The sequence below is a fragment of the Rhinatrema bivittatum genome, chromosome 2 (assembly GCF_901001135.1).
Source record: "Rhinatrema bivittatum chromosome 2, aRhiBiv1.1, whole genome shotgun sequence".
NCBI lineage: Eukaryota > Metazoa > Chordata > Amphibia > Gymnophiona > Rhinatrematidae > Rhinatrema > Rhinatrema bivittatum.
This window is the reverse complement of record NC_042616.1, coordinates 756,608,185-756,633,258: the sequence shown is the minus strand read 5'-3', so window position 1 is coordinate 756,633,258 and position 25,074 is coordinate 756,608,185. Positions and strand designations below refer to the sequence as shown.

The 25,074-nt window shown below is 42.5% G+C and overlaps 1 protein-coding gene across 1 annotated transcript in view; it reads right to left on the bottom strand.

Moving 5' to 3' along the window:
* The window catches only part of COL14A1 (collagen type XIV alpha 1 chain), a 521,812-nt gene that overhangs the window by 470,326 nt on the left and 26,412 nt on the right, over positions 1-25,074 (bottom strand). The window contains 2 exon segments of the mRNA XM_029591954.1: positions 5,355-5,471; positions 13,805-13,923. Of these exon segments, the coding sequence (XP_029447814.1) occupies positions 5,355-5,471; positions 13,805-13,892 (205 nt within the window). The 5' untranslated portion in view covers positions 13,893-13,923.

Sequence of the window (25,074 nt, the reverse complement as noted above, 5' to 3'; positions counted from 1 at the left end):
AATCACAAGTGGCTTGTAAGACCGGGAGAATGGACACTCAAATGGAAGATGAAATTTAATGTGGATAATTTTAAAGTGATGCACATAGTGAAAAATAATCCATATTAGGAAAAGGATCTAGGTGTCATTTCGGACAATAAGTTGAAATCCTCGGCTCAATATGTGAATGCAGTTAAAAAAACAAACAGAACGTTAGCAATTATTAGGAAATAAAATGGAGAACATCTCTGTATCGCTCCATGGTGTGAGCAAATCTAGAGTATTGTGTGCAATTCTGTTTTATTTAGTTAGTTAGTTAATACAATTTATAAATCACCCATCTGAAATCTGCATCTCAAAAAAGATATAGCACAATTAGAAAAAGTACAGAGAAGAGGATGGAATGGTTCTCCTATGAGGAAAGGCTAAAGAGGTTAGGGCTCTTCAGTTTGGAGAAGAGACGGCTGAAGGGAATCATGAGAGAGGTCTATAAAATCATGAATGGAGTACAATAGGTAAATGCAAATCAGTTGTTTACTCTTTCAAAAATAAAGAGTAGGGGATACTCCATGAAGTTATTAAGTATTTTTTTCTGATTTAAAATAAATCAGAAAAAAAATCTTTTCACTTAATGTAGAATTAAGCTCTGGAATTCATTTCCAAAGGATGTGGTAAAGACAGTTAGCATAGCTGGGTTTAAAAAAAAGGTTTGGATAAATTCCTAAAGGAAAAGTCCATAAACTGTTATTAACGAAGTAGACTTGGAGAAAAACACTGCATATCTCTGGGCATAAGCTGCATGGCATCTATCTACAATTTGTGGTCCTGTCAGATACTTGTGACCTGGATTGGTCTGACCCAGTGTGGCAGTTCTTATGGGGAGTTGGAGGGATGAGGTGGAAAGGGGGGGAGAGAGTTGTAGAGGTGAAGGGTTGGAACAGGGAAAACTGGAGGGTGTGAGATGGTGAAGAAAAGAAGTGAAGGAGAGGTGAAATCTATACCTGAGTGAATAGAGATAGTGAAGAGTTGATAATGAAAAGGAGAGCTTTAGAGGCAGAGAAGAGAGAAATGGAGAAAAATGAGATGAAAAGGAAAGATGGAGGCAAGAGACTGAGCGAAGGAAGGACGTGAGGAAAAGAAAAAAGTAAAGTGAAAGTGAGAACCTAGAAAAGGAGTTAAAAGGAGGAAAGCAGAAAATAGAGATTGAGACCAGCTTGGTTAAAAGAAAGATCTTGCCTAGACAACAAATGTAGAAAAAAGCATTTTATTTTATTTTTAGCTTACTGATTGGAATATTAATGCAGTGATCTAGTAGCTTTATGGTTCATGGAGAAAAAGTGTATTCTCTGCAGGCTGTGATAGCTTTTATTGTATCAGTGTTAGTATGATCCAAAATATTGTATATGAGCTATTAGAACCCCGTAGGACCCCTCTTCAGATGTGAATCATATCTCTGAATAGTTAGATAAACATTACACTGTTGTGTAAATTTTAGTCTGCCAACAGTACCATCTATTCCAACTGGCCTTTAAGCCACCCCCCAAATCTGCCTCTCATCTCTCCCGTGTGCACCACCTCATCTTTTTGTCACTCGTTAATTTTCAGTCCCCCCACCCCAGTATGCATCCATTTAACTCTCACCTCACCACTGCCCCTCCCCCACAAATGCACCTCAGCATTCAGCACCTTCCCTATCTTCCCCAAGCATTCACTGTTCTCAGCACCCAGCTATCCCCTCCGTGACTCATCTCTCTTCCACAGGCTGCATCACCCACCACCCCAGGTCTTCTACCCAATCTCTCAACCACGTTCTTACTTCTGCCCTTTAGATCTGTTTCAATTCTGTCTTAACTCTAGGTTGTGCAGGGAAACAGATTTCTCAGACTCGCACCTGCAGCTAATATTATAACAGCAATGTCAAAGACCACGTAGGAAATTAAAAGAAGATGGTTTCTTTTTTATGAAACTGGGCATTTCGGTAATTCACAGAATAATGCCAAGTATTAAACAAGGAAACCTGCTCACATGGAAAGTGCCATACCAGGAAGAAAAATCAAATGCAAAAAGAAACTTGGAAGCATATTATACTTTAAAATAAAATAAAACTCCTTAAAGTAATAAAAATGACTTTTACTAGTGAATTAGGGACTAACTGGAGGTTAAGTGCTCATGGTACAGTCTTGAGCCTTATGTCCATTCATTAAAATGAGATGCAGTATATACTATAAGGCAATATAGAATAACACGGTTCCTTTGCTTTCCTCTAAAGAAGAGAAGTTCAAGATTGTTTACTTCCTATAACAAAAGGGATGCACATTATTGGTTTTCACATTCCTAGAAGGCAATGTCAGTAACTACTTCAAATATTACAAATTACTTACCCCTAGATTCATCAAATGCTATAAATTTCGCATGAATAATGCCCGTGATAAAAAAGGGGCATGGTTAGGGTAATTTTAGAGTTACCACAACGCACGCTACAGCACAGTACACACATCAGTGAAGATTTGACGTGATTTGGACTGAGGAAAGGAACACAAAGATTAGTTGTTTTCTACAATGTACTCTCGCCCTAGCTTGATGCTCTCTTGACCTGGGTACTATCAAGCTAGGGCGAGAGAACTTTGTAGAAATCTCATCTTTGTAAACCTTTCCTCATTCCAAATGTATTTATTTATTTATTTAAAACTTTTATATACCGGCATTAGTGGGGACATCACACCGGTTCACATAATAACAGCAGAAGAGAATAACACGGTTCCATCAAATCTTCACTGATGTGTACTGTGCTGTTCGTGGATCTGCCTGTGCATGTAAAACTGGCCCCAAAACCCTAGTCCATCACCAGCACCTCACGTCGAGTTACTAGATGACCCTCCTATAGTGGTATAAGGAATTAAGAATATAAGAAATTGCCATGCTGGGTCAGACCAAGGGTCCATCAAGCCCAGCATCCTGATTCCAACAGAGACCAAAACCAGGCCACAAGAACCTGGCAATTAGCCAAACACCAAGAAGATGACTACTATGGTTGCCACCCTAGAGGCTCTTTCTTTCTCTCTCTGTAGGAAAAAAGTGTAGTTATTTCTAGAATGTTGCCTACATAAACACATGCATTGTGCTATCACACACAGCATTATCACATCTCATTTTCATTTATTCCTCCCAAAATCTGCCCAGCTGAATAAGTTTTGCATATGCAGCATGTGCTGTGATAAATAACATGTGCATTACATCATTATCACGGGCATTAGGGCCCTAACTCGGTTTGATGAATGACCCTGTTAGTGTGCTACCTTGTTTCCATTCTTATGACCGATATTCTCCTTTGGTGGAGGTTGTGGGATGGGGGAGTCAAGAAAATCCTGTTGGCTTTTTATTTTAACTCTGTTAGAGATAAATTAATTCAATAGTGAGCTCCCTTCTCCTGACCCCCTAATCACCCTAACAATTTTTGAAGCCTCCTAAGTTGTTTTTTGGTTTTTTTTAAATCTAACCCCAACGTACTTGTACAAACGGTGTGCAGATTCTCAGAATCCTATTTATAGATGAATAAGTATAAGATGCAACTCTTTCTATTAGAAAACTACCACATAGGATAATGCAATATATAATGATAGAATATGGCAATTAATTTTACAGCATGGATACACTTTCTAATCATATGAAGAATACTTACAGTAAAATGCAATGTACCACTAGTGATCATACAAGGATTAACACTTATACACAAGCTAGAAGAAAAAGTCTGAAAATAGAACATGAAAACAGGGACAGTAGATGAGATAGAGGCTGCAGCTAGATTCTCTGCTGATGTAAAGAGAACAATTAGAAGAACAGAGGATGGGGAAGGCGCTGGACAGAAATGGAGTCAAAGAGGTAAGTAGGAGTTGGTCCATGTAACATATTGTAAAGAGAGGAAGGCAGTTTTGAACTGGATTCAGAAACAGGAAATACGTGGAATTTCCTGAAGCCCTGCGACATGGTCCAACCTTTTTTTTTGGAAAAGGGGAAGAAGAAAACAGCAACATCAGGGATGTGACAAAACATCAAATATTCGGTTCACTGGGAGGCGGCATTAGAAAGTTGCAGTCATCAAAACACAAAAACGTGAAGCAGCACGAACAAGAAACAGAGCAGAAATAGTGCCAAGAAAATGGCAGGCACGCAGATGTTGTATTTTATAACATGCGTGCGGCGATGCGCGCATGTTATAAAATCGGTGCGTCCGTGTGTGCGTGCCAGGAATCGCGCGTGAGCGTGGCCGCACACACGGCTTTTAAAATCGACCCCATGATGAATACCGGACTTAGACATATGTTAGACACTGTGAATTGAAGTAAAAATGATAGGCTTGGATCAAGGGCGAAATCACAGATAAAGAAGGCAAGAGGAAACTCAGGGTATAAAACGGAGATAGGATGCAGATGATGATAAACATCTTGCCCAAAAGACGAGCTTCAGCTGAAGAGACTTTCAGTGTGGGAACAAGAGAAGACGTAATGAGTTGATATTCTCAGGACAAGTGGATAACTCTGGAATTGAAGGATTTCTAACGCCAGACATATTAAATGGGGGGGGGGGGGGGGCCTCCTGTTTATATGTCTATGGATTAAAAACTCAACATACCTGGTCTTCAGTTGAAAAATAGCTAATAATGAAGAATAAAATGTGCAGCTAAGGGACAGGAAATAGACAGAAAGGTGGGTTATAAATTCAATGAACAATAAACAGAGAAAAGCCCGCTGCTATCTGAAAAGTATGATTTTGGGGTGTCTTAGTCAGGCAGACTCCTCCTATTCCTCGGGCTTTCAGGCCATAAAGTACTGTCTCAGCTAGACTCACTGCTATTTGTAATAGGGAAGACCTGAAAATGAGGCATTCTGGGCCTTCATTCAGCATCTTCCCCTATTTTGAAATCCACTCTCCTTCCTTAGCTCAATCATTGCAGTAAGTGGGTAAAAATTACAGCTTGCTCTGAAATTCACCATGAGCCCTCAAGCCAGATGACACTGCTGAGGAATGACTGTCCCTTCCCCAGAAGCTGCGGATGCTGCCACCAAGGCATCTCCTGCCCCGGATGGCTTGCTGGCATGAGCTGGATCTGGGGCCTCCTTGGAGAAAGCTGGGTTTCCCACATGACACGCACCATTCCCGCCTAAGCCATCAAGCCAGAGCTTTATTTTCTGAGATTCTAAACAGGTATTAAAAAAAAATCCTTGCAACCCACACAGCAAATGAAACTTCAATTCACTCTAGCACATGAATCCATTTACAAATCCAATGCCTCCAACAGCTAACCTCCTTGCCATAACAACAGTTCAGCATAGTTACAAGAGTATGGGAACATAGTAAACATGCACATCATTTGTTACCTGATTGTGGAGTTACAAGAAGTTTATATCCTATAAATTGCCCCTTAGGGGCTTTCCATGAGATCTGAATACTGTCCTGAGACAATATGTTATATCTTAGTTTTGTTGGTGGTCCCACTGCAATGGAGAAAGAAATATTGTCAGCCCTTCAATTCTTTACATCAAAAAAATCAGAACACACATATCTACACATTTAATTAAACATAATCATCCACACTACCCTGCGACTTCCATTAAACACAACACATACATTCATTAACATTTTGACGTCACAAAACTACACAATCATGAGTTGTTTGAAATGTACACAGATCAATTTATTAGTTCATAGTAGGAGCCCAGATACATTATTTCCCCCATGACAAACAATTTGTGATCACTGTGTAACACTGGACAAGATACACCACGTCAGATGTTAGAATTCCAGCAAGCAAAGCTGAGAATACCCTATATTCCTTGTTAACTAAGGCATAACTATTTTGGTTTGTGATTAGCTAGCAATTTGGCTGTCATAGTATTACTGTGTGCCAATTGTTGCAAGTTTCCCTCTCAATATTTTGTGATAAAAATACATAAATGTATGTTTCTTTTGTGATTTCAAAAAAGAAATTATGCAGAGCAAGTTCTTACAGGAATGTGCAATGTGCTCTCATTTTAGTAACGAAGGTGCAGGCATGATAAGAATTTTGAAGCCTGGCAAATGGAAACTGTGGTTTTTAGTTTGTAATGTCTTTTGCAGTTATGTAGAGAGCGCTCAAAGGAACAATCAGTCAAAGATAAATTAACCTGAGGCATTGAATCTCTCATTGTGCCTTTTATAAGCATATTTAATTCCATTTTCTACTTATTTTTCACATGCAGCAGACTTCTGAAAATGTCTTGTCCACTGACAGTCATCACGGACAACAAAAAAAGCTTCTTACATTCTAAGACTGCACTGATTACCACCGAGAGTATTGTTTCTAATGACACTATACAGGATTCAGGTCTGGCAGAGTACTCCAAAGGAAGAGAGACAAAACACCAAAGTAACCATCACCAAACCCGGTATACCTTTAGCACCCTCCTATAAACAAGCAAACCCAAGCAACCAACCAATCATCCATCTAGTATAAGCTAAACAAAGATACAATCACCAAGAGGGCAATGTACTGTGCTTATAATGTGCTTGTATTGGGAGAGGCGAGGCCGCGCGTATAAAATGCTAACAGCACTTTTAACGCTCGTGCAAAACATCCCATGACCTGGTTAGCAAGGTGATAAAGTATGCATGCCAATTTTTTCACAAACCCTTTATCATGATATAATTAATTCTAACTCGGAAGATGTTGTTGCTAGGTTTTTTTGTGATACAGTCAGTAGGTAAAGGGCATGCATACTTTATTGTCTGGGCTCATTTTCATTCCACTGGCATCACCCATTACTATGTATGATAATCTTGCATTTAGGGGCTTACTCAGGCAATGTTAATACCATTTTAGTACATTTGCCTTCAAGTGTGTTTGTGTTTCCGCTATTTAGCTAGTACATGATAGATCAAGAGAGTAGTGCCAAAGTAGTTTTTACATAGCTACCCAATCAGATGGTTTACTTCACTAACTTTTGCACTCTGTAATAATCAAATTGCTTTCTCAAAAGGCCAGATTACTAGGGAAACACTATCACAAAACATTTAAACTGATGCAATACTGTGCGCTGCGGCCAGTGCACGGCTCAACATGCAATTGGATGTGCGTTTTTGACGTACGTCCATAACCCCTAATGCAAAACAGGGGTGTGTCCAAAACACGCATCCAATCGAGTGCATAGCTAATAGCGCTCATCATATGTAAATTCAATTGATGAGGCTATAAGCTATTACCCATTGATAAAAAAAAATATGCCCCCGATTTGCATTTTTACCCTCAAAAATTAATGCCTGCCCCAGAGCAGGCGTTAATTCTTGAGGAGCTCCAAGTCGGAGGAACCGAAAAAGGAGAACTGTAAAAAAAATAAAAAACATTAAAAAAAAATATGCTGTGGTCAGGTTAGAAAAACGGATGCTCGTAAAACTGAGCATCCGTTTTCCTAACCTGCTGTCAGCCACCTCTCCCGGGTACCCACTACCGATGAGGCGCTAGGAACGCAAGAGTTTCCATAGCGCCTCAATTTTACTGCAGCGGCCCATTTAAATATTAAATCAGGTGCCCGGGAGAGGTGGATCGGCGTGCCTGAAGACAGCTGGCGCTCACGCATGCTGATATTGCATCAGCCTGATTGTGCTTCCTGCATTTCTCACCTAAGAGACATGTACCTACTCTGAAGTTAGCTATGTGAAAACCGGTATTTCGGGCACTGGAGAAACACAGACTAAGACTATTGGTTATATTAATAGTTGGACACACATCACAGAATATCGATACGATTGCGAAGACGTCACCAACCTTTATCTTTCCGTGGGCCTTTTTAATGTTTGGTCTGTGGAATAAAATCTCATATCTCATGAAAGGCAGCAAAGGCAAGCCAAGTCAGACAACAGATGAAGCTTTGCCGGGGGAAGCACGTTGAGCTGGATGGCAGGAACGCAGGGCTGGCTGCCCAGAAGCAACATTTAAGCAATCATCCAAAAGAAGACAACCTCCCAACTTCAGTTCATAGAGATACTGAACGTGATCCTGGGGCACTGCTGACGTCAACTTATTTTAAGAAGGAGAGGACATACCCGCTAGTGCTGATAGAGTGTGCATATGACACGGTTATTAATTAACTCCATCCATTTTTGTTTGTTGTTGTTGTTTTCGATCAAACCCGGCAGCTTTCCAACTGGCCGTTAACGGAGGAAACCGCAACAAACACCAAGTTTAAGATTTTTGGTATTCTGCTAAATACCATCATTGTTTAATTTCCCATTTTTACTCATCATTATTATTATTATTAGTTCATTCTTACGGGCAAACAGTTCACTTATCTAATATCCACAGCCTGGACAAGTGCAATACCCCAATGAAACATGAGGGAGACATTGTCAGTTTTGTGCATACTAATTATCTTCCCAAATACCTACTTTTTATTGGAGCAAAACACAAAACATTGGGTGAAGGGGGGAGGATGTTTGGGGGTTGTTTTTTTTTTTTAATTCAGCACATTTTCTGAATAAAGGCTTAGAAAACGCAAGCATGGTAAAAAGAATGAGCAATATACAATGCAGCTGCATTTGCAACTATGCCCAGAACCCACCAGAGCAATGCAGCCTCCTCCTTCCCTCCACTTTTACAGAAATGAATAAGGATTGATGAAAGCCACGTGCTGCTCCGCATCCAGTAACTGATATACAATTGAACGGTGACAACATAACAAATACATAGTGCTTTCTGGAATGAGCACAACATGCATAATGCCATAACTGCTAGCAGTACAGTAAAGGAGGTTTCTTCCACTTCCCGAAGCAATGATTTCACTCCGATCAGCATTGAAGAAGCAGAGTACATTTCCATGTAATTATCCTCTTGCGTAAACCTTCACCCGGGATCTGTTTAAAAGAGTAATTGTTTCTCCTTTTTTTCTGGCACAAGAGCAACCGTGCCCTCAGGAAAGCTTTTTAAAATTTTTATTTATTTTTACTCTTTGCTACATTTCATTTATTTAGATTTTTATATTTTACTTTTTGCAGCACTTCAAAGCAGTATTTCCCTATCCCCAGAGGGCTTACAATCTGAGTTTGTCCCTGAGGCAGTGGAGGGTAAAAGTGACTTGCCCAAGATCACCTGGTTCATAGCTCACTGCTCTAACCACTAGGCTACGCCTCCACTCCAAGGGTTTGTTTTTTTTCATTTATGTCAAGTTTGATATAGTAGAAAGCTTTTGGTCACTTTGCTATTAAAAAAAGAAAAACATTAAGGCACGTCAAGGTGAGAACAGGGCACAAACATTCAATGTCCAACACTAGAGGTGAGCCATCTTGTTCAGGGAGGGGTGTGGGGCAAGGCAGAGGGGGCTTAGTTTGCTTACCCAAATAAAAGCTTAGACTATGCAGACCTGATGTAAAACATGTTGATGCGCTACACCACTCCCCTCTCTCCCATACTATTCTTGTTGTAAAGTAACATTTTGCATGGTCTCTGAGCTGGGAGGATTTTTAGTGAAAAATGAAAACAACATCTGTGTGCAATTGAGGGTCTCTCAAAGGAGACTCTGCAAAACCCCAAATTACCTTGCGTTCAATATAAAATGGCTAATATGTTGTTAAAGCCCCATTAAATGATCCTGCGGAGCACCTCCACGAGGCTATTTTATTTCTAAGTGCGTTTCTTGTCATTTTAAAAGACTCCACTGTGCTTCTGGTAGCTTCATGCAAGCTGTGAACAGTTGGCTGCTGGGAGTTTGATGCATGGAGCAGAGCTCAGCTAAGTAAAAAAGTTAAACTTTATGCCATAACAAAGAAGGAGAGGTACATTTTGAAATTAAGATGTGGGTGGGTTTGGTTTTGTTTTGGGTTTTTTTATGCGATTAGGTATAGCTAGGTTTCAGTATCCTATAAGATACTTCCATTACTTGGGCCCTACTGTCTTGTGCTTTTTGCGCTGTTGGAAGCCAACTCCTGGTCCTTAGAAATGTTTATTGTCCTCAGCACCTTTGTTTAGCAAAGATGAATAAATTAATCATTAGGCTTAAGGGCATTAAGACAGAAGGACACTCATTAGTCACCACCACGCTTGGGGATGCAAGGTTTGACCCAGAGCATCTGAGTTTAGCATCCGAGCTCCGGGTCTCCCGGATCTTTATGATCGAAGCAATAAAAAAAAAAAAAAGCTCAAAGAGGCAACAGGCAGCAGCATTTTAAAAAGACCATGGGTGGGGAAGCTGCTTCTCTTGTACACAGGCTGTTAAAGCACTGCTCCTCCTCGACTCCCTGTCAATGGAGCCTCTATATAGTAAAATCACATTATATGAGCTACACATGTACTTAACCCCTAATGCAGGGTAAAATGTGTCTTCTTTAGTTCACACGAAATGGACGGTGGGGTGCTAGAAATTCTGGCAGGCTTGCATATTCTAAACAGGAGGAGGATAATTTTCAGAGCCCTGACCCAGGTAAAACAGCCTGACCAAACGTTGCAGGTGGTTTTCAGTGGTGCGCGGACTCTCAAGCAGATCGTGAGGAGGCATTCCCAGAGGCAGATCTAGGTTGGGGAGAGGAAAAGAGCAAGCATGCGTGACATTTTCACCAGTGCTTTACCTCTTTCAGCCATTGCAGGTGTAATGTACACAGGAGTGTTTAACTTTCCAAGTTCACGGGATGGGGGGGGGAAACGCTATTGGAAAGCTGCGTACTTGAACTACATTGATAATGGCCCCATTACACATTAATTTACAGTTAATCTTTTTACGGTTTTATTTTCTCAGCCCATGGATTGCTTAGCTTTAATGGGCTGTGGGGGTGCCTTGTAGCATATTATGCAAATGTGACCTTATATAGGCATTAGAATGTGTTATGTGAATGGCGATTACCCTAGATCTATGGGTAAACTATAAGGTCCATACTCAAAGCCATTTAGAAGGATAACTCACAAGTTATCTGTCTAAATTGCAAGTTTTTAATATTCCCCTTTCTGATCGGGCTAAAAGTTAGCCAGATAAATCATTATCCGGCTGCGATTTAGATGAATAAGAAAGAGGCGTGTTGGGGCATTTCAGGGCAGGACTGAGTTAGCCAAATAACTTATCTGCCTAACACCAGTATTTATAGAGAGCTAGGCAAGTTATGAGGCTAAACTCTAGACGCGCCTGAGAGCAGGTCTAAAGTTATGCAGGAATTTCTTCCCAGTTAACTTTATCCTTAACTGGCAATATTCAAAAGAAGATAGCCATTTAAGTGCTAAGCTGAAAGGGTTCCTTCTCCCTCCCACCTGAACTCCAAAAGTTCAGTCATGCCAGACTGAGCCTTCAGTCTACCCTCCAAAAAACAAACAAAAAACAAAAAAAAACCAACTCCCCTCCATCAGGTAATTAAACAATAAAAGGGCCAGGGCTGATACTAATCTTGGTATCTTCCCACTCCCCCAACTCGCAATTAGGTTCTATCTAATCTTTACAAAATCCTGCCCTCCCCACCCTTCACTCCAATCCTAACCCTCCCGATATCTTACAAAATGTTTTTTCTTCAGCCCAGATTGCGGTAGCAGCCTGCTGCAACCCGGGCCCGGCCCTTCTGCCGTAGGTAGGAGCTACTCTGCAAGCCTGTGCCTTCAGGGTAGCCTCTCTAGTGACCACGGAAAAGCCAGGCCTGGGCTTGGTAGGCTGCTAGCTCGATTCTAACTGAAGAAAAAACATTTCCGAACTGTAAGGGTTGGGATTGGGGGGTGGAGAGTAGAAGGTGGATAAAGGCCCTGGAGGATAGGATTTCCAAAAGATTAGATGGGACCCAGAAGCAGGGAGGCTGGGGGAGAGACCGTCACTGGCCTTGGCCCTTTTCTTTGTATAATTAGGAGATGGAGGGATGTTTGAGGGATGGTTAGAGGCTCAGCCCAGCAGGGGTAAACTTTTAGATAGGGCCTGTAGGCCTGCAATCTTTTTTTTTTTTTTTTTTTTAAACCCCCGCAGCTTGGCACTTAACCAGTTCTATTCTTTTGAAGTTACTCCGCTATGGGATAAGTAACCAGTAATATTAAAAAAATATCCGATTAGGCTGAAAGTCACTATTTATCTGGCTAAATAGCCCTAACTATTGGCCTCTATATGTTTTAATTTTATGTGGTAGGTGGGCTGCTCTAAATTGTTTGTGATCCATCTTGAACATGGAATTTCCCAACAAAAGCAGAATATAAGTGCCAAAATTAGTTAACTTAAATTGCTTGTACCACAGTTTTCACATTTATTAAGTCTAATGCACTTGACCAATCTGCATATTTTTCTTTATATGGTTATTATAACTTCTAGAGGTTAAGCAAGGGAGACGTGCAGAAACATCACAACTTATGACCGTGGTTTAAAACTCCGCTCATAGCCTGACTATTACCAGTCAAATAGAGATTTTTTTAAAATTAGAAACACGAATTGAAAATAATAATATGCACCTTATTGAGGATTTTTAGCATTTACTTGCAATCAAGAATTTGTCATCTGACCAGTTACACTCAGATTAGGGGTAGAGCTTAGACCAAAATCACATTTTCTGCTCCGTAGGCTATGTCCTTGCCCATTGCCAGCTTGCAGCTAGTCTGAGTATTCCTCAGTGTGTGTCTACCTTTTGGTGATGTCAGAGAGAATCAGTGTGGTAGGGAGGAGCACCACTCCCCAGTGGGAGGTGGGAAGTAGTGATTATAAAAACCTCTGCTCGCAAGGGAGTAGAGGAGTCATCTGGGGTAGACTGCTGAAAGTCAAGCCAGAGTATGGATTCTAAGACCTGCAGTCCTGGTGACCTTAGAGCCCTCTCCCATTGAGGGGCTCCATAGGGTCCCGGAGAGATTTAAGAGAAGGAGAATTCCCAGGGTGGAAGTTCCTGGGAGGCCAGAAGAGAGAGAGACTGCGTGGAAGAGCTGGTGGACCAGTGTACTGGGAGGGGCCAGGAGAAGGGTGGCCTACCTGGCAAGGTCAACAGTATCAAGAACTGGTCCCAGTACCATTCACCGAAGACTCGCATAAAAGAGGAAAGGACAATTAATGGAAAAAGATTACAAACTTCCAAACAGATACTGGAAGGGCCCAGGGAGGAAGTGGGTGCCTTCCCTGAAGAGCTGACCTGTTTGGGGGAGAGGTGGAAAGAGATTGTCATTTTTGCTTTGATGCTGTGGAATTTCTGTGGCAGAATTGGTGCACTACCCTAGATGTGCTATTTTTGACATTGTGTTCCTGCCATCACTTTTTGAGTAAAGGCTTCATTTTGAACAACATCTGGTGAATGAAGAACGATTTTTCCATTTGGTGAAGAGATTGGCTGGGGTGCAGGGAATGAATAAACCTTCAGGGCCTTGAAAAGACGGTACTTTTCCCCCCTGTGCAGGAACCCTGGAACCATCATGGGGGCCTTAAGTGGCCCGTGGCCTTCTCCGTGTCCCCCAGGGCCCGGCTCCAGAATGGGAGAGGGGTACAGCAATATTAAAGAATAAAGAACTAATGTCCGCAGAGCCATCTCAGCTGGTGGAGACGGATATCAAGTGATACCTTTTTATTGGACTAACTTAATATATATTTCATCACTAGCTTTTGAGAGCTAATACTCTCTTCTTCAGATGAGCAAAAGATGGCATTTCCAGGAAGTATAAAGTAGGGTGGTTGCAGTAAGTGAACCATAAAAAGCATTTCAATGACAGCATGAAGAGGAATGGATGAGGGAGGTCTGATGGGTGATCTGAAGGTGACAGGCAGTATCATTTTATGCTTCATAATGTGATGGTTTGTGAAAGGGCAAATACACATCTGCACATCAGAGAGCTACCAGGGAGAAAGATTATTTTGCAAGATTCATCAATTACCTTGACGCTGAGCATGGGTGGTGAAATATACGATCAAAGCTGAAAAGAGCAAGAGGAACCAAGTCTGTAATGTGGGTCCGACCTTCATCCTGTTTTCTCTTTGGTCGATGTCAGCAAACCTGAAAATGCAAAGTAAAACCCAGTCAACCACAAGCTATGCTTAATTCAAGTAGGCATCTTTGCTGATTTATTCCTGCATGTTTTCTGCCTCAAGACCAATTTTAAGTTTCAAGCAAAAGTAGCTAAAAAAAAGCAAAACACCCCACAAACCCCAGGTCCCACTGGGATTCCTACAAAGGTGTGGCCACGTAGAAGGGCTATGCATTTAGAAGAAGAAGAGAGGAACACACTAACTATGCCACAGCACCCCCACGTAAGGCTGCTGCAGACAGGGGCAGCTAAAGGCAGTCTGCTGCCCCTCCCCCCCTCAAGCGACAACAGAAGTAAAATCAGTGACAGGGCAGGGAAGGGTCCCCCTTGGAGTCTATTTGAAATGCTGAGGAAGGGGGCAGTCATAGATAATGGAGGAGTAATAGATAAAGAGTGCTAACCTTGCTACCACCTGCCTCCCACCTTTCCTAACATTTGCGCGTGTGCGTGTAATACTCTCTCCAGGCCACTGCAAGAGTATTGGGCACCTAGGTGAATCTTAAGGTTCTGCGACTATCCTACTCCCCCACCCCCGAACCCAGGCCTCCCCACAAGCAATTAAAAATTATGCATCTATAACAGATTTACATGAAAAAGTACAGTCTGAGGTAAAAACACAACTTACTACAGGTACTTTACATTTACATGCATTACTGTGGTGCCAACCAGGAAATCCTGTGTAAAAGCAAGACACTTGGAACCCATATGTTATTAGACGTGAGCTTGGCCCTCTGAAAGTCATGATAAACTGAAATATAAAATTACTATATAGTAAACCTCCCATACCAAAATAGCACAAACTATCAGTACTCAAACAGTTAACACCCCTATCCATTAAAAGCAATGCTACAAATACTACCTCAGTCTCTAAAATACCAATACACATCCTATTAGGAAAACAGAACAAACCAGGCTGCTATAGACACCTACACAGAAACTATACAGTAGCAGAATACCTCACCTTGGTCACACATGCAGGTGACAGCAGAGACACTCACATATAGAATAGAGAGTCCATAAATTACAAATAGAAATGACAAGACAAAAACTGAACTGGAACCCAACATGCCAGACTCCGTATGCAGTGCAACAATGGAAAACTAGAAACATCACCATTGCTCATAATACAAACAATACAATCAAGAAATATAAAATATCAATCACAGAGAGAACACACTAAGAAAATGAATACTTCAAAACAGTCAACAAATAGAAAATTCAATAAAACTCATAAAAATTATTTAAAATTTTTAAAAAGAGGAGATACATCAAACATCCCTCAGTAATTAAAATGAATAATAAAAGAAATTCCCCACTCTCCATAGTTGGGAACTTTTGATTTCCTGTTACCCTGAGATTGTCGTGGATTAGAGGAGGAAGGAGCCTGCACACAAACTTTGTCCTCACACTCACATTCATCTTCCCCTCTGGAATGCACACGTTGCAAGAGTCTCTACCTTCAGCCCACGCAGCCAATAGGACTACTACTCTTTCCTCTTGGGGTGTGGGCCAATACTGCTCCTGCTCCTTCTGGCTTCGGCGATTGTGCCTCCTTCTTTTCACCCACATGAGCCCATGAAACACAGCTTCCTATGCTAGGCCCAAACAGGCAGGAAAAACAAGGAGCCGAATTGTCAAGGTCCTGCCTCTGCTGTGCCGCCCCTAAAACCGTGGCACTCTAGGCAGCTACCTACTTCTTCTACTGGTCCTGAACTTTCTCACATTCACATCCCCTCTCTACTTCCTACCCTTTTCTTCTCACTTCCCATTCCACCTCATTCATACTCCTTTCCTTCCCTTCCCTTTCACTCACTCACGCCCTCTCCATATCCTCTTCTCTCTCACTCAGTTCCTTTACCGCTTCCCTCTCACTCACTCATGCCCCTTTCCTCCCCTTACCTTTTTCCCTCTCACTCACTCAGCCCTTAACCCCCCTTTCTCTCCCACCCACCCCTTTCTTCCTTTTACCCCTTCCCTCTCATTCACTCTCTCATCCTCCATTCCAATTTTTTCTCCCCTCCTTCTCCCTTTTCCTCACTCAGCTCAGAGAAGGGAGGGGAGGAAAGGGAAGAGAAGCTGAAAAGGGTGAGGGGAAGGGGAAGACTGAGAAGTTCTCACTTCACTTTGCTGGTACTGCCTTGCTGCTCCTCTCAGAATTATTCTTCCTGCCTACGGGAAGTGAGAACGCCACAGGCACATCATCCTAGATTTCTTCTACTAAAGTAATTGTTTTAGGATTTAGACAATCACTTTTATTATTCTTGCTTTTTGTTTTTTTAATAACAGGAAGTTATAGCTTCACCTTTTCTAAAAGTCAATCCTGCATTTCACTTCCAGGCTGACTAACTGCTTTACACAGTTTTTACACTGATTTATTCCATTCAGCAGATGGATTTTTTTTTTTTTTAATCTAGGACTGTAATATAAAAACAGGATCTTTTTTTCCAGTACTAGTTTCTTTTTAGATTATTATCTATCCTATTACTCAGGATGGTAGAAGGGCTTCAGTATCTCAGTGGATTTGAATCTGAAAAAATTCTCTCTTCTCTCTGAAATATATACTTGTCACTTTCTTCAGACTCTCCTTTTTAATCATCCACCACTCTTTATAAAACCAAGTAAAAATTCCATGAACTTGGTAACAGTTCCTGCTCTGTGCTTACCTTACTGGAATCACCACAGGTTTCTACAGACACACACACACTTTTCACATTCAAGCCACAGTGCACTTATACTTTCCTCATTGTGTTCTTTTTTTCTCTCCGTGTTTTTATTTAGCTGTGCAGTTTTTCAGCTGTAATGTGAGAGAGAGCACCCAGGCCGTCTCCAGAAAGCAGCTATCATATACCGAACAAATCACCAGCAGAGTCAGAGTTTAACTTTGCTGTAAAGGACACAAGACAACACAAGAAAAGAAAGCAGCGCAGGAGGACAGCGGCGCTAGAGTGCAGAAGTTTCTCAACATACTAAAGCTGCCCTTGCACAAGCAATATCAGCTAACACATTGGAATTCATATATACTGAACGTTTTATCTGTCAATCTCTGCATTAGCAGCGAGATTGAAAGTTGTCAGAGTGTCTGGAACTGTATGAATGTCTGAGCCAATACTAGCAGCAGCTGCCAGGCACAGTTCCTCCCCCATCATTTAATTATTTTTTTTGTTTTAAGCCCTAGTTATCCCCAAAGTGTCACCAAGCCAAATGGACCACACTGAGTTTACACTGTAGAGTAGCTAGGAGTCCTGTTTTTTTTATTTATTTAAAGTAAAGTACAGCTAGGAGAAGATTATCCCAGGGTACCACAGACTTCCTGAGACAGAAACCAACGGAGCCTCTGAGCTAACCAAGCTGCTTTCACCAACAGCGTCCACTATCATTCTAACCCTAGCTGCGGTAAGAAGACGAAGATCAAAACATCTGGACCACACTTCATCATATTCCAGATTTGCTTCAGAAAAATACAGATAAGTGCGCAACACTAAAACTACCACAAAACTGGCTAGTTTTGCAACTATTTGTTCTTACAGTGGATAAAGAGGAGAGAAGAGACTATCACATGCAATAAAGATAGCAGAGACAGACACAGATAAAGAAAGAGAATATAGAAAGAAGATATAAGACTAAAGTCCAGACAATAGCATACTGTGAGCTTCAGCATCATCACAAGCATGATTAAAATTACTATAGCTAGTGTCACATCAACATCAGGAAAGGACTATTAGAAATGCATATCTGATAGTTGACTTAATATATATTTAGACAGAACCGGTTTTATTACTTTTTAAGATATAATAAATAGAAAAGAGCTCTTATTAGTTGACAGCTGATAATATATTTATTAAGTTGTGTTATATTATTACTTAAAATTGTTAATAAAATATATCATTTCTGCAGTGATTACATTGCTGAAAGTGATTTCACCTGTTAATTATTATAACAAAATGTCTTTTATTTGATTGGGTACTGCCTTCCCTTCCTACCCCTGGGAGACTTACTGGGAGGGTCTCCGGACCTGTTTTTCCATTACACAGGAGACCCAGTGGGGAGGAGTTTACCTTTTTCTTCTATTCTTCCCCCTCTTCAGGTTTATACTTAGTGATTCCTTGAATAACAACTGAAACCCCTTCGTCACCGGACACCACATCTACGCTGCAGGAGCGTCACTATCGTATTTCGGAGGGGTGGGGATTAGAACTTCGCTGGCACTGCCTTGCCACTCCTCTCCTCCTCACAGAATTCTTCTTCTTGCCTACGAGAAGTGAGAACCCCACAGCCGCATCACCCTCAGCGCCATCTTGGTTCTTTACTTCCTGCCTGCAGAATTCCAACCGTAGTTCTCTTTTTCCTGCCTTGCAGGGGGTGGGGACCCCGAGGGCACATCATTAGAACTGCATCATTGATGTCGAGTTGTGAACGCAGAGTGGGGCAACCATGGCAGGAAAGTTTTGGGGGGTACTTGTTACTGCATCAAACGTTTGTCACCTTACGAGGCCACCTCACCTTGCCTAATGATAGACTCACCCCTGGCTGCAATGGTAGTTTCCTGTGCCTGTATGAGGCCGGATTTTAAAAGGCCCGCGCACGTAAAACCCAGTGTCTTGCACACGCTGCGCGAATTTTCAAAGAGGCCCAGCCATGCCCACAAATGCAGGCCTATTCAAAGGGGCAGGCCGGGGCAGGGGGGGCCAGGCCGGGAAGCACCATTGTACGCTGTCCTGATGACTCACCGGCCGGCACGGGCAACTTACTTTAGCTCTAGCCCTGAAGTAAGTTGCAAAACAAAAAAAACGATAGGTAGGGTTTAGGGGGTGGGGAGCAGAGGGGGAAGAGGGAAGGAGTTTAGGTGGGGGGGGGAGGGTAGGGAAGCTCATCCCAGTCCATTCCTTAATTGGAGTGGACTGGGAGGGAACTGGGGAAGCCCCAATTGCGTCGCTGCATGGAAATTGCAAAAGTTGACACCCCCCCTTGCACCCGCTGCTCGCACATGCGCACGCGGATTGTAAAATCCAGCACACATAGGCGCAAGGCCCCCTGATTTTATAACATGCTCGCGCCAGCACATGCATGTTATAAAATCAGGAAGGGGAGTGTTTGAGGGTGGGTGGCGGTTCAGTTCACTTTCTTTCTGAAGAAACTTTAGGCCCAATTCATTGGGATAGGGATTTTTAGAGATTTGAGAGACTTTCTAAATGAGTTATCTTTTTGAAAAAAGTCTTCATTTTTTCCACCCTTTTGTTTAACTGAACTAAAGTCTTATACCTGGCTCCCCCTAGAGAGAGAAAAAAATGCTTTCTGGCTAAACTGTTTGTGGGAAAGAGGTTAGCCATCCAGTACCCAGCTTGTGAGGAGGAAAGCGAGAGAGGAGAAGAACTGCAGATACCGATCTAAAAAGGAGAATAAAGGAAGCGCCTGCCCTGTACAAGTAGAGAAACCAAAAGAGAAAGTAGAAGCAGCAACCCTGGGAACTCTCCATATTTTATCCCGAGACTTAGGGAATTTGCATCAGTTGCAGGGTCTCAGGGTAAACACCAGAAAGATCAGGGCCTCTCTATGTACATCTCCAGCCACTCCCCTTTCTCATTAAACCTGCAGGGAAGAGGAGAAGAGAGATGAGTCTGGAGTTGACACTGCAAGCAGCATGCGGGGAGAAACTGGAGAGGGACTGCAAAGCATACAACTCTGTCTGCAGCTCTGAGTGCAGGACGTGGGACTCACTGAGCTGAGGGGAGAGAGAGGATGCACAAGCCAGAGAGCTGTGACTTATAGGGGGTGGGTCAGGGCCCTGGGTGGTGGTGAGAGAACGGAGAAAGTGTGGATTAAAGGGGTGGTGATGTTGGAAGATAACATTGATACACACTATTCGCTCTGTCCTACCCTGCTCCACCCACTGACCAACAGCAATCTCAAGGTGACCACTGCTCAAAAGTATCCAGGTATGGAAGCAGAACATTAGGTAAATTCAGGTACCAAACAGGGAACTCGAACTTGGATGGAGTATCTGTGTATAGTGTACTGGAAGTCCCTAAATTCAAGAGGAAGTAATTAGGACCCCAGTAACAGAGAAGAGGGCCTACACAATTGATGTTTGAAGCATTTAATTGTGGAATATGGTTGTACCATGGAGCAAGTCTATTCTGTGTCAGATTATCTATGTTGAACAAGTGCTTTAGCAAACACTGTAAGCTGGAAGACCATTCATGTGTCCTCCTGTATTTTATACCCTTGGAGGGTAACCTCCCCCCTACAAAGATCCTCTGTATGGGGCTTGAAGAGACTGAGGATTTAGCCCTAGTACTGAGTATGAGGGTATCTGCTCATCATGAGACATTCCGGTACTGTAGATATTTCTCTATCCCTAGAGGGCTTATAATCTAAGTTTTGTACCTGAGGCAATGGAGGGTAAAGTGAATTGCCCAAGGTCACAAGGAGCGACAGCAGGACTCGAACCCTGGTCTCCTGGTTCGTAGCCCACTGCTCTAACCACTAGGCTACTCCTCCACTCCAACACGGTTACATACACCTGCAAAAAGTCTAAAAGTGACTTTACTTGCACAATTTTGAAACAACACATATTTTCCAAGGATTTAAATTTCCAGCAATTTCTGGAAGAGAAAAAATTCTGCAGAAAATAATCGTGCAAGTAAAACTTGAGCAAGTTGCACCCTGAACGTTTGTACAATTTTTAAATTTAGCCCTTTTGGAAAAAATCCAGCAATGGAGAGAAAATGGAGACAGAGGGAAGAGAGAAAGGAAAGCAAACAAAGAAAGAAAGAAAGAAGAGGGCTAGAAAGCAAGAGGGTGCAAGAAAGGAAAGAGGGATATGGGGAAATAGAAGAAGATGGAGGCAGGTGAGGAAGAAATAGAGAAAAAAACTGAGGAAAAGAAGGGAGAGAAAAGCAGGAGGAGGAAGGGAGGGATGGGGATAAGACATGGAGAGAAAAGGGAGGAATGGAGAGGAAAAGTCAGGCAGAAAGAAAGGAGAGAAAAAGAGGGATTGAGAAGAAAGAATGGAGGGGTATGACAGAGAGAAAGAAAAAGTAAGGATACAGAGAAGAGACTGATAGGGCACATCGTCAGTTTGCAGTAGGAGGAGGTAAGGAAACAAAGAATTAGTGTAGGATCCATGAGTCAGCACACACAAACCCTAAAGTGACCCTGCTCCCTCCTTCTTCATGGGCTTCCTGCTCCCAAGAAAATCCATGTAGGGTGTGGGAACACCACAGGGCCTGTGACCATGTCCCAATTCACAGACCCTACATTGATCCTTTCCCTCACTTCCTTCATTTACTGACACCTGAAGAGATCTGCCCCCAAGGCAGGCACTCCTCTCCCCCTCCCTTCATCTGGCCAGGCTGTCATCATCTCTGCTGGTGGCAGGCCCATGGGGTCCAATGTCACATTCGGTCCCGGGGCAATTACCATAGTTGCTCCCCTTAAGGGTGGCCCTGATAGCAACTGCCCCATTCAGCAAATAACAAATTAAAACCACGTGTGGATGCTCTCAGTACAAGAAGCCATGGCCCTCATCAACTTGAATCCACTCTGTTACAGATCCCCCCCTCCCTGCTCACAACTCTAAATAGTAAGATTAGGGGGATCATGCCAGATGCTCTTGAGTCAACTTGTTCAAAATATCTGTCTTTCAAGACTTCCTCCTTATGTGTCCATTACAGATAAGGTTGATTATCATATGTCAGGTGTCCATATAGTTCATTACACCATCTTGAAATTTTGCTGCTTTCAATAAACTCTCAGAGTTTTACTTTATGTCAATAAATGTTCTATCATTCTGTTTCTTCAAAACTTGTACATTTTCCTGAACATTTTCAGTGGTATCCATGGTTCAAGTCACCATGAAATGATGAGCTGTGTGTCCACACCATATTTTTCATTAGTTCTCCTCTGGTGTGCCCACCTGCCATTTCTCTAGGGATTTTTCCTGACTTTACCTGCTAAATTATAACAGCAAAACCTTTTACATCCCTGTGATTTATGGCAACAAAACATTTTGTTTTTTCTAACTTCTGCCAGAGTGTGCCAACCTTTTTATTTCTAGTTCTTTGATGGCTGCTTCACGTTCCTGGAGTGGCTCTTGAAGCTACATTTTGCTCTATAATCTTTGAGACAGCTGTTTTGCGCTGGCTATGAAAAGACACCAAGTGCTGGTTGGACATCATCCACCTTTGAACAAATTTCGCTAACAGCAGCCAGATGAACATCTGGACAAGTACACCTGATTCTGGTGTTTGCCATATCCATGACAACTTCTTGCAGTTTATTATGCTTTGGATTAAATGTGTCAGCACAAACATGTTCAGTAATGCAACCATCAATATGCACTCCAAAATCTATTTTGTCTTACTGTGATATTGTTGGGCCATCAGCACGGGGTGTGTAATAAGCACAATTACTCAAACAACAGCCAGTAAAAAAAAAATTAAGACCTGCATTTAAGCTGTCTTCATTTTTCAACTTGATTGAGCAGTTTTCTAGATTTTTTTTCAGATTTGCTTCATTATCATTCTCTGTTTGACCCAGCTCATGAAATATATCCTCACTTGTCTATGCATGTCAGTGGTTTGTTTAAAGTCATTTCGTATCTCCTCGCTGACTGGAATTACTTCACTTGTCTCATCATTCATCCTACGTATGGAGACAGTATGTCCGTCTTGTAATGCTGCCTTATATCAAAAGCCTCACAGCTCAAATGTAATACTCTGCTTCTGTCTGGGCATGCTTTTATTCTGGTACTAATTCCCCAAATTCCATGTCTAAATTCATCATCATCATATGGTAAGGGCCAAGAACCAGTGTTCCACCCTTAGAAAATTTGGTAACTTCACCAAATAGCACTCCTTTCCCAATTTGTGGTTCATTTTAGAAATTTGTACTTCTGGTATCTGAAGCTTCAACAAGCTACATTTGTAATGATGGGCCAGTTGTGGCAGCCATGCTGTGACCAGCTTTGCTCACCTTCCACTCATCTCGATGCAACTAGGGCCTTAAGGCGTGTACGTCTGTAATTTAGAGGCTCCATGGCGTCACCCCACAAGATAGGCTGCACTAACAACAGCAGCACAGGGCTCACCACTCCACACTGTGACAGACTGCAAGGGCCATGAGCTCCACTTACTTGTTGGCCCTCCAACTTCTGCAAGGCCGGACCCTTCAAAGTCTAGCATATTGCAGGCTCCATGCAGACTCTATGCCAGCACAGAATGCACCCACTTCCACTCAGCCACAATCTTCGCTGGGGCATCAGGCTTTCGAGTATCCTCCCTGCTTTGCTACAATGGGAACCCCAAGACCTGCAGGGGATTCCTGAACCAATGTCAGATAGTATTCAAACTCTAAATGGTGAGTTTTCCTTCTGATCGGGCAAGAGTGGCCTACATTATCTCCTTGCTCACCGGTCAGGTCTTGGCATGGGCATCCCCACTATGGGACTGTAATGAGCCCATACTAAATAATCTGACCGACTTCCTGGTATATTTCCAGAGAGTATTTGAGGAACCGGGCCATGCCTCCTCCGCTGCAGCTAACCCACTGCACCTCCACCAGTTTTCACAAACTGTGGGCCAATATGCAAACCAGTTCCGGATGCTGTTAGCAGACCTTCGCTGGAATGATGAAAGTCTCACAGTTTTATTCTGGCAAGAATTAGCCACTCAGATCAAAGATGAATTATCAGAGCAGGAAATTCCCACAACTCTAGATGCCCTAATAGCCCTCTGCACGCAGATCGACATACATTTCCAGGAAAGGAGTCAATCTCATATGGCATCATGCCTGGCTCCCAGATTCCAGTGCCCTCTCCTGGCCACAGCCAAAGACACGAATCCCTCTGTCTCCACGAGGAACTCATGGGCTGCTCCCACCTGACCAAAGAGGAAACACGCTAGTATCAGTTTCAGAACCTGCGGTGCAGTAGATGCCTCTACTGCACCGCATCCAGGCATCACATCGGACACATGTCTAATGAGGCCGGGAAACTCCAGTGCCTAGGACTGGCCAGGGAGGCAGCCCAACACCCTTCACTTAATTCTCCTCTTTCTCAGATAGGCCTGCCAGTATGCCCTCAGACCAGCACCCAAGAAATTTTGACCAAAGACTGCCTTGATTCTGGAACTGAAGGCAATTTTATTGATGAGATCCTGATCTGCCAACACCTGCCGGTGGACCCACTGCCTTCTCCTCTACTTATCTCTTTGATCTATGGAGAACTGTTGCCCAGGAGAATCACTGCTGTAACCTGACCTTTGACCCCCAGGGTTGGCCTCCTCCAACTCATTTTATGTCAATTCTCTGGTTCTGGGTCTACCCTGGCTCTAACAACAAGGTAGATTGGTCAACAGGTAATGTACTGGCCTGGAGTCAGTACTCCTTCCAGCATTGTCTTCATCAGGTGATGCCACCGATGCTCTTTGCTTTCTCAGAGATGTCTATATTTCCTGGCTTCTGAAGGCCTATACGGCATACCTGGATGTATTTAGTAAGAAAAAGGCGGACACTCTCCTGCCTCATCGGACCTACAATTGCCCTATAAATCTGCAACCAGGCAAAATGCCCCATGTGGGACAGTTTACCTGCTGTTGGTGCCCAAGACACAGGCCATTTCTCTGTATATTAAAGAGAACCTTGAGAGGGGTTTCATATGCCCCTCTTCATCACCCACAGAAGCTGGGTTATTTTTCATCATCAAAAAAGGCAGGTTCATTATGCTTGGGTATTTATTTTTACCATTAAAAATAAATACCCACTACCACTCATCTCAGAAATCTTTGACCGACTTCAAGATGATATATTTTTCATTAAACTTGACCTTTGGGGAGCCTATAATTTATTAAGGACCATACAGGGGGACAAGTGGAAAACCATATTTAACAAGTGATGATCATTTTGAGCTTTGGGCTCTCCAATGCTTCAATTGTGTTCCAAAATTTCATAAACGATATCTTCAGAGATCTTCTGCAGATATGTGTTCTTGTAGATCTTGATGATATTCTCGTCTTGTTCTAGACATTTGCCCAATATCATTCACAGGTTCAAACGGTCCTTCAGCAACTCAATGAAAACCAGGTATACACCAAATTGGAAAAATGTTTTTTTGAACAATCGAA